The sequence below is a fragment of the Dreissena polymorpha genome, chromosome 13 (genome assembly GCF_020536995.1).
Source record: "Dreissena polymorpha isolate Duluth1 chromosome 13, UMN_Dpol_1.0, whole genome shotgun sequence".
In the NCBI taxonomy this organism is placed as follows: Eukaryota; Metazoa; Mollusca; class Bivalvia; order Myida; family Dreissenidae; genus Dreissena; species Dreissena polymorpha.
The window spans coordinates 10,888,553-10,897,916 of NC_068367.1; the positions used below are offsets into that span (position 1 = coordinate 10,888,553).

The 9,364-nt window shown below is 31.9% G+C and overlaps 1 protein-coding gene across 1 annotated transcript; it reads right to left on the reverse strand.

Annotated features, from left to right (window-relative positions):
• Positions 1-6,001: 6,001 nt before the first annotated feature.
• On the reverse strand, positions 6,002-7,347 carry LOC127855545 (uncharacterized). Its single transcript, XM_052391272.1, has 2 exons — positions 6,747-7,347; positions 6,002-6,502 (listed from the first exon to the last, which is right to left on the reverse strand). Exons 1-2 carry the CDS (start codon positions 7,255-7,257, stop codon positions 6,084-6,086), a joined length of 930 nt encoding a protein of 309 aa, XP_052247232.1. The 5' UTR covers positions 7,258-7,347; the 3' UTR covers positions 6,002-6,083.
• Between the last annotated feature and the right edge of the window lie 2,017 nt (positions 7,348-9,364).

Sequence of the window (9,364 nt, forward strand, 5' to 3'; positions counted from 1 at the left end):
TTAGTTTTACAACACTCATAATAGCAATTAAGTCAAAATTTCTTAGTCGAATGCGCACAATACACATTCAACACACAATACTGCAATAATTTTATTTTATTTATTCACAAATTAGTGTATAATTCAAAATGTTAAAATATGACATAAATACACAATATGCGGTTAACTTATTACATACTATTGTCCACAGCCAGTTCAGTACTAGTTTTCACTGACCGAATGCATTTATATCACATGGTAGTAGCTGTAGTAGAAGTATTAGTAATAGTAGTAGTTCTTGTTGTTGTAGTAGTAGCGGCATTAGTAAAAGTAGTTGCAGTAGTAGTATTAGTAGTAGTTGTTGTAGTAGTAGTAGTAGTATTAGTAGTAGTAGTAGTAGTAGTAGTAGTTGTAGAAGTAGTAGTAGTAGTAGTAGTAGTAGTAGTAGTAGTAGTAGTAGTCGTAGTAGTAGTAGTAGTAGTAGTAGTAGTAGTAGTAGTAGTAGTAGTAGTAGTAGTAGTAGTAGTAGTAATAGTATTAGTATTAGTAGTAGTAGTAGTAGTAGTAGTAGTAGAAGTAGTAGAAGTAGTAGTAGTAGTAGTAGTAGTAGTAGTAGAGTAGTAGTAGTAGTAGTAGTAGTAGTAGTAGTAGTAGTAGTAGTAGTAGTAGTAGTAGTAGTAGTAGTAGTAGTAGAAGTAGTAGTAGTAGTAGTAGTAGTAGCAGTAGTAGTAGTAGAAGTAGTAGTAGTAGTAGTAGTAGTAGTGTTGTTGTTGTTGTGTTGTAGAAGTAGTAGAAGAAGTGGTAGTAGAAGTAGTACTAGAATTAGTGGTGGTAGTAATAATGGTAGTATAAGCAGTGATATATGTTATAATACGGATAATGATAATAATTATAATTAGACGTTGTACACAATCTTTCAATGTTTATAGTGTTTGTAACAAAGCATCGAATGCAGCGAGTTCGGGTTAAATAAAACACTTGTTGAAATTGCTGTATGTATTTAAGACAACATATATTGTTTGCATTATATGAAACTATGCCTTAAAAGAAATGTCTTTTGATACTTAAGCACTTTTTTAAGTTCGTCATTATATACTTCAAATTGAAAATATGTACGTATCGGATCTAAAGCGCTTTATACTGAAACAAAAATAGACATAAAATAATGAAAACAGAGAAAGCAATTAAACCGTTACCTTCGGATTGTAAATCATTCGTTCAAAACACTCAGCCACCCCGGCTCTTATATAACGTACTGCATTTTATACTTAATGTGAGTAAACCACAATTGTATCAAAATATAATAAAAACATGAAAAACGCTTCAAATTCTTCAATCGTTTCAAATCTTTAATGTTTTATCATTTAATCAATTTATAAAAATGATTACTTATGTTCGAAGTTATATTTTCAGTATACGAGTACGTCTTCAGTGTTTTTATTCTCTAAAATTCAGTTTATTTTTATTTTTTCGGTCTGTGACTCAAATCGTGAAAAACATAATTTAGACAATATGTGAACAAGTCACTTTTGATAATATATACATACGAGTCATTACAATTTAAAAGAGCGATTATTAAAAATGTTATTCTAATAAGTCATTCGATACTAGATGTACGAAATTCACATGGATGCAAAACCTTTTGTATAGGAAAGTGAGAAGAGAGTGAGAATATCATCTAAATCGATCGACATTCCTAGATTGTCTAACAATTGACAGTTTTGTTCATTTTGTGTGAAAGTTAAAGTGTGAGCATCGTGATCTGACAACATGATTTGATGCAGGAATGCGAACATTGCAATTGTGTAGCATCTAACATGGAACATGACTTATTAATTCAAGGAATCGAGAGCGAATACGTTATTCCAATATCCAGTTAAAGCTTCTTGTCATCCATTACCAATTCCTAGAATCGTATCATTGCCCATTTCTTAGAATCAAATCAATACGCATCTTTGTCTAAGGCCAGCCGACTAAGCAAGTCTTATATCATGACAATCATTAATGCTGGTTACTAAGACCCTTTCTTTCTTGTGTTTGTTATGTATCAAATTGGATGAAGACATAAGCTTGTGGTAGAAATAAAACCTATATAAAAATCTTAAATCTTAGATATGTGTGCGTGCTTATTGCTTTAGTTATGTTCATGCTTGCGTATGCGACTGTCAATTCTATAGCACAATTGAACGTAATAGCTCGATGCTTTCTTGGAGTAACCAATTTAATATAAATTATTTTCTATAAATTATTCGTCATATAATAGATTATACCAAAAATAATATTGGAACTTTCCTGTAAGTAATAGTATCCGTTCTCTAATTTGTGTTGTAACTATATGTGAAAATAATAATACATATCCTTGTGTATATTCCATTTGTCGATGCTAATACAGTCCTTTACTCAAATAATATAAGTTTAGTAATACATTGTCATAGATTAAAAGAAATCAGAACGTGTGTGCTGTATTCAAACACAAGATAGCACGTCTAATTAAGAAATTTTTCAAAGAATATTCTGTCGTTTATTGAAAGTAATCATTCAATTTCGCAAAAATAATAAAACCTAAATAACGCTTTTCATCGATAATTAAGGTAAACGTATATTATGGACTGTGTTAAAATTTCCAATTTAATTCAAAAGCTCCATAAGCCTTTGCTTCTGAACGTCCGGGGTTTGACCAGTTCTTTGTAACTTTATTTACAAATATTTTTAAAAAACACGGAAATATGTGACCAAGACCCTTTGAAGGTCCCTTTGAAGATTTGTAACAAAAATCTTGTTTCAATTATTAGCCAAGACCTGCAAAGGCGGTGGTAAAATATGGATTACGTTAACAGTCAAAATGTATAAGTTTATGAAATAAATACCAACTGTTTAAACGTTTTCTCTTAGTTGATTATAATAACTTAAATTTGTAAAATACATTTATCAACGAAACAGCATAGTTTATACCTTTTCATTGCACAGTTTGCACCGCCTTTGTCAAAAATATATGATTTGATTGATTTTTTTTTGCGATCAACATTTTATTATTTGGTTAACTTGTTTGGTACATACTAACCAAATTGAGTATCCACCTATTTTTTTTAATTAGAAATACACAACATTCTAGTTTGTTAAACAATACATAAATGCAGTTACAAAAGCAACAAGTTTGTTTGCACGTTTGAGATATATCAATGTTGACCTCATTATGTTGAACACATAATATATTCACATATCACACAGGTTAAGTGAAGCGGTATCTAGCGAAGCCAAGTAAACGTGTAACACCAAAATAAATGCGTTTTTTTAAAACTTATCAGTTATCTAATCTACGAAGTTAACGGTCCACTTTTTCTATGTAATTAATTAATCATACTGTTAATCGCGATTTAGCCTCCGTGAATCGTCATATTCAAGAAGAGTGATAAAAGAGTATCACATTTCTAATTCATTTTTGACGGTTATAACTATTATTCGCGTGAGATTATATTCTGTAACAGAAACACTTGTGTATAATGACAATTACAAATGTCGATATATAATTTAAATACAAGTTGCTTATCATGGCAACCCAAATATCTTGCGAACAAAACTGATAGTGGGTTTTCAAGATATTTCACGAATTTCGATTGCACTCTATATTCTCTTTTTTGTGTTCTTTAAAACACATATTTTATACAAATACACACGAAAAACCAATATGTGACCGAACCATGCATACTTAATAATCCATATGTAAAACACATAATCGCTAGAATGAGATTCCAGCTTATGTTTCACGAATAATAATTCGAATTATATTTTATAGTTACCATCACGGTAAACAGGTTGCGTATATTGGGATCCCAATAACTAAATATAAAAATGACGCGCCTCTTCACAAACTATAACCACGGTGATGACATTAGTTGTATCTCAATGCTTATGTGCAAGTAAGGCATTACATACGGTTAAGCAATTTAGAATGTTCAATGGTCTAACATAAATCTTGTTTATAACGAAAATATGTAGACGACATTAAACACTTAATAATTCGTATTAACTGCTAGATTTCTATTATAATATATACATTTGAATGTATATCCAATCGTCAGCGAATAGAAACCTCTCACCGAAGTAAGTTTAAATGATGTAGTAGTATAATGATACAAAAGTGTACAGTGACCTTTCTATATTTTACGTATATATGAAAATAAAGCATTTGTAAAATATGTAACTTGGCCGAAGGTAATTGGTTATACATCTGTATTCTTAATAAATTCATACAGTTTGCAATATATGTTGATACGTTATTTAACCCATTAATGCCTAGCGTCTATGAAAAAGGCCTTGACAAACAGCGTAGACCCAGATGAGACGCCGCATCATGCGGCGTCTCATCAGGGTCTGCGCTGTTTGCTTAAAGGTATTTCTGTAAGAAATATTCTAAATATAGAAATAAATATACAAGACATTCCTAATTTTGGAAATAAATTAATCCAATTAAGAAGGATGGGAGAGTCCACTAGGCATAAATGGGTTAATTAGATGTTTAAAATATATGTAGTATAAACTTTGATTAAAAATATATAATAATTATTTCAAAAAAACATATCGGAAACAAATGTTGTTTTTTTCATATTATTTTCGTTTTAAATATGTACATTTTATATATAGCACACATGAAATAAACAGTTGATGAAAAACATCTGCTAAATGTTGTATTTTTCACTTTTAGAATTGCACATGTTCAAAATAATAATAAATACAATGATAGGAATGTACATGTTGTATTCTTGAAATGCTAGAAATAAGCTTATATTATTTTATGCATCCGTCTACTTTGATATAAGCACATCACACAATGTATTATGAATAGTACTTTCGTTTAAAAAAAGTACATTTCATATTACACACGTTAAATAAACATTTATGAAAGTACCGCATATCTCTGTCAAATATTGTACTTTTACTCTTAGGAATGCGCTTTGATTTATATGATGCAACTATTCAAAACGGTGTGTATATTATTACTTATCAGTTACAGTCCCTATATTGTTTATTGTTACCTTACAGTAATTCTGCAAATTAGAAACATATGTGTTCAATCTAGAGGCTATATTTATTTTTCATGAAACTTGGTTAGACTAGTTATCCTAATGATATCTCGGTCGTCCCTTAAGTTATGTTATTTAATTCGACCTCAGAGTAATGGCGAAGGTCGATGGCCGCACGGTGAGGCGCCGCTAATTGCATATAACATATTAACTTGTCGCACACGAATTGTGCAACAATAGATCTTAACTAAAACAAAACTCGTAGGTAAAACACACTTTTATAATTGTTATGAAATTGCTATCTGGATCTATCACAGTCATCGGTTTACAATTTTTTACGGGGATAGGTAAGACATTCAAGACCTCCGGTTTTTCTCAACGACGCCGAGCCCATTTGAGTGGTTCTAGACTGCCCGTGGAAACCGCACAACAGGGAACAATCTCAGTATTTGAAAAGTATTGTATCTTTTTGCGTGTGTTGCGATAACTGAGCAATACTTATCGTTTTATGATTTGCAATTTAAATCAATAAAGCATTGTACTGACGTCATGATGAGTAAATTATAATGGTATTATATATTATATTATATATATATATATATATATATATATATATATATATATAATATATATATATATATATATATATATATATATATATATATATATATATATATATATATATATATATATATTATATATATATATATATATATATATATATATGTATATATATATATATATATATATATTCGCATTAAATTATTTTAAGTTATTAAAAACCTTTATCCTCTTTAATGTTCAATCTAATCCTCTACAAGTTAAGGTTGCTCAGATCATTAATCATTTCGTAAAAGAAATTTTAATAATGCAAACTTCATATCACATGCCTTTAAATGATGGTAAACAATAAATGCATAGTTGAAATTGTTGTTATGGATACAAACGAAATGAGGGTTTATGTTTCGAAAAAACATATATAACATATATAACATGCATGATTCATTTTCATAACAGTTTATTTTCATCTGTAAATTAATATTTATACAGTTGTTATAGTCTGACAACACTTAATTATTATATCTATATTAAATAGCCACTAAATGACGAATACATCGCGCCATATACACTTTCATCTGGATATTCAGAATTTTGAACAGCGACTTCATCCCCAGCATTCATCTTTATGACAACCGTCTGACTGCCTTGATCGTGTCTTCCACTGTCTCCGTGACTGGTAATGCGCGTGACGACGTTTCCGTTATGAACTATGACAGCATGCAACTCCCGATTCAATAAAGTCAAAATCGTCGATGAGAACACGTAAACGCCAGCTTGCGGAGCGGTGAAGACACCGTTATTTTGACGGTACCCATCTCCTTCATTCGTAAGGACCTGGTCAAATAGTATGTTTTGATTTAGGCCGATATGGTTTTGGTGAGCTGCTTTCATTGCAGAAAATGCTACACTCCCAACAAATATTATGTTGTCAGACTGCAGTCCTGTAACGAAAGCAGAATAGCTCCAAACATTCGTTATTGAATATTCCGTTTTGAATCGTTCAACATTCATCAAAATGCATTTCTCCAAACAATGCAATTTATAACATTGTTAGACAGATGCAGAAACAATAAAGTAGCCGCGTACCTGTACCAAGTTAAGATTGGTTAAAACATGTATTGAAAAAGAAGTATTTCTATGTCGAAACATAATATAAAATGTCAAATACAAATTAGTATACGTTACCAGAAAATGGCTGATTTGTTATTTCAACTGCAGCAGTGTGTCTATCATTTTTAGCACTCCTTTTAGAAAATACCGCAATATCGATCTCAAGAGGGGCGATTGTTCTTTCAACCAGAATTTTGTCCTTTTCCAGAATGACGACTTCCTTGTCAGACACACTCGTGTCGAATGCATTCGTTGTGACGTTTTTTTCAGGAAGTATCTTGTCTGCTTCAATCGCGACGTGTTTTGCTAATGCATACTTTCTTCTGTTACAAAACGCAAATTTTCGTTCAAGTGCAGCGACTCTTCTGTCAGACAATGTCTTGTATTGTTCTAAGCCCGCGATTCTTTTCTTTGATAACTTATTTTCCGTTTCAAGCGCAGCAATTCGTTTGTCGAAAAATGCTTGTTTTTCTTCGAGCACAGAAAGCCTGGCGAGCAAAGATTGAACATCCCCATCTAATACCGCTTCAACATGTATAAATAAAAATAAAACACAACATGGCGAAACTGACCATATGGTCCTCATTTTTCTTAATGAACGTGTTCTTTGAGAATTACACAGTTTTCAAGTTACGAGATGTCAGGCGGATGTCTTATCTCTTTGTATTGACACAATTTGAACATGAAATACGTGTTTGTCACTATTCGTTATCTTTGTTTGTCACGTTATCGATTCTTTTATGAAGCGCCGTTTAGGTGAATTGTAGAGTTTAAACGCTCTTTTTTTATTTATGATGTCATGTCGACAAGCGCTTTGCCTTTAAACGCCCTAAATGGTTTTGGTACGGCGCTGATTTGTTGGTCACTGCAAAGGCAAATCGTATAACTGTAACTAAGAAGTAACGGAAATGTAGATGTCTAGAATATAACTTCTCAACGGCGAATGTTTTTTCAACGACTAATGCTCACTGCAATTACATAGACAAGCATAAGGGACTTCTGAGCGACCGAACGTTACTGTGCCCTCTCCATTTCCATCATCCTTGTGATGGGTCGGCAATCCGTGGATTTAGGAACGATGTGGGACTTCGTGATGAAATGTATAATTTTACTATTGCAGTTAGATTACTCAGATCTTTAGTAACATTTTGAAATGGTGGGTTGTTCTCGGACAAGATTCAGAAGATTTGGCTTCGGAAACTTGAAATCGAACTGTATGTAACACATATGGTTTTACTTTGAAAACCACTCGACGGAATTGAACACGAGATGGCGAGCACTAATTGACATTAGAATCTGGGGACAAGGAAATCATATATGTAAATTAATTTGTCACTGGCCACGTTTTATATATGTGCGTGGTTTGAATATTAAATTAAAATTGGCATATTACGTAACAATTTGAACAAGAGAGGTGTTTGTCAGAAACACAATGCCCCCTATTGCGCCGCTTTAAAGCCATATATTTGACCTTTGACCTTGAAGGATGACCTTGACCTTTCACCACTCAAAATGTGCAGCTCCATGAGATACACATGCATGCCAAATATCAAGTTGCTATCTTCAATAATGCAAAAGTTATTGCAAAACGTTAACCAAGGTTAAAGTTTTGGGACACACACAATGATTGACAGACATACAGGCCAAAAACAATATGCCCCCGATCTTTCGATCCGGGGGCATAAAATCGTACCGAACCATTAGACAATTAATCATTGTGGGGAATACAATGATGTATGTATGGCTGTGAAAGACAAACAGCAGCGGTGTTTATTAGCAATAAATTATAAGTCGAACGAAAAAATATTGTTGAAAAAACAACAACAACAAAAAGCATAACTACTTCGGCAATCATAGTTTGTCCAAGTCTAGGACAGGTTCATACGCGTTAATCAGAGCATACTACAAATCAATATTAGCTTAAAATTAAGGCATACAAATAAATGCTCTCTTGTAAATTAATTAATGACTATGCATTTACCCTATATATTATACATTAAAATGAAGATGCATATATTGATAGCAGTTGATCACATATATATATATAATGTACATGCGCGTCAACGTTTAAATTTAACATAAATTTGGTAATAATGCATTAAAAACAAGATTAGTTCCCAATGTCAGTTGCCAAAAAAGCAATTGAGTGTCATTTTGCATCCTAATATAAATATGCATTTAACCAAATATAAATGAGAAATTGGCATACACAAAAATGCACTAATCACATTAACCAAATATGTACATACAATTGAACACTTAGATAAATATGTTAAAATTGTCTGACCCAAAGTGTGACATGCGAGATATGAAGTGTCATTTGCAAAATTGGAAGATTGCGGTGTTTCTGTTTCAGAGAACAAGTGGTATAGCTTAAATACATCAAGAGTTTTACGTTTTACTTAGACAAAATGGTTCGTTGATTCATAGTTTCGAAAGTGTTGTGATTTTTGCCTTTGTACTCATGCTAGAAAGAATGAATGCTGTACGATTGTTCGACACGCAATATTTACTGATTACCTGCCAATCTTCAGGAAAATGTTAAACCACGTAATCGGTATAATTGCATGCTGCATCTCAAAATTCTTCTTGAGGAGAAAAGGGCTTTGACAGATTAACATAGTTGTGGCATGTTTCACTTCTGCATATTTAATTAATAAAATAGTCCGTTGTTATTTCCAAAGTTAAGTAAT

What these genes read in the sequence shown, in the direction of transcription:
- LOC127855545 (XM_052391272.1), bottom strand. Translation starts at nt 7,257, where the DNA reads ATGAGGACCATATGGTCAGTTTCGCCATGTTGTGTTTTATTTTTATTT. An exon ending in AACAAATCAGCCATTTTCTG is followed by an intron (nt 6,503 to 6,746) that starts GTAACGTATACT and finishes CTTTCGTTACAG; the next exon opens with GACTGCAGTCTGACAACATA.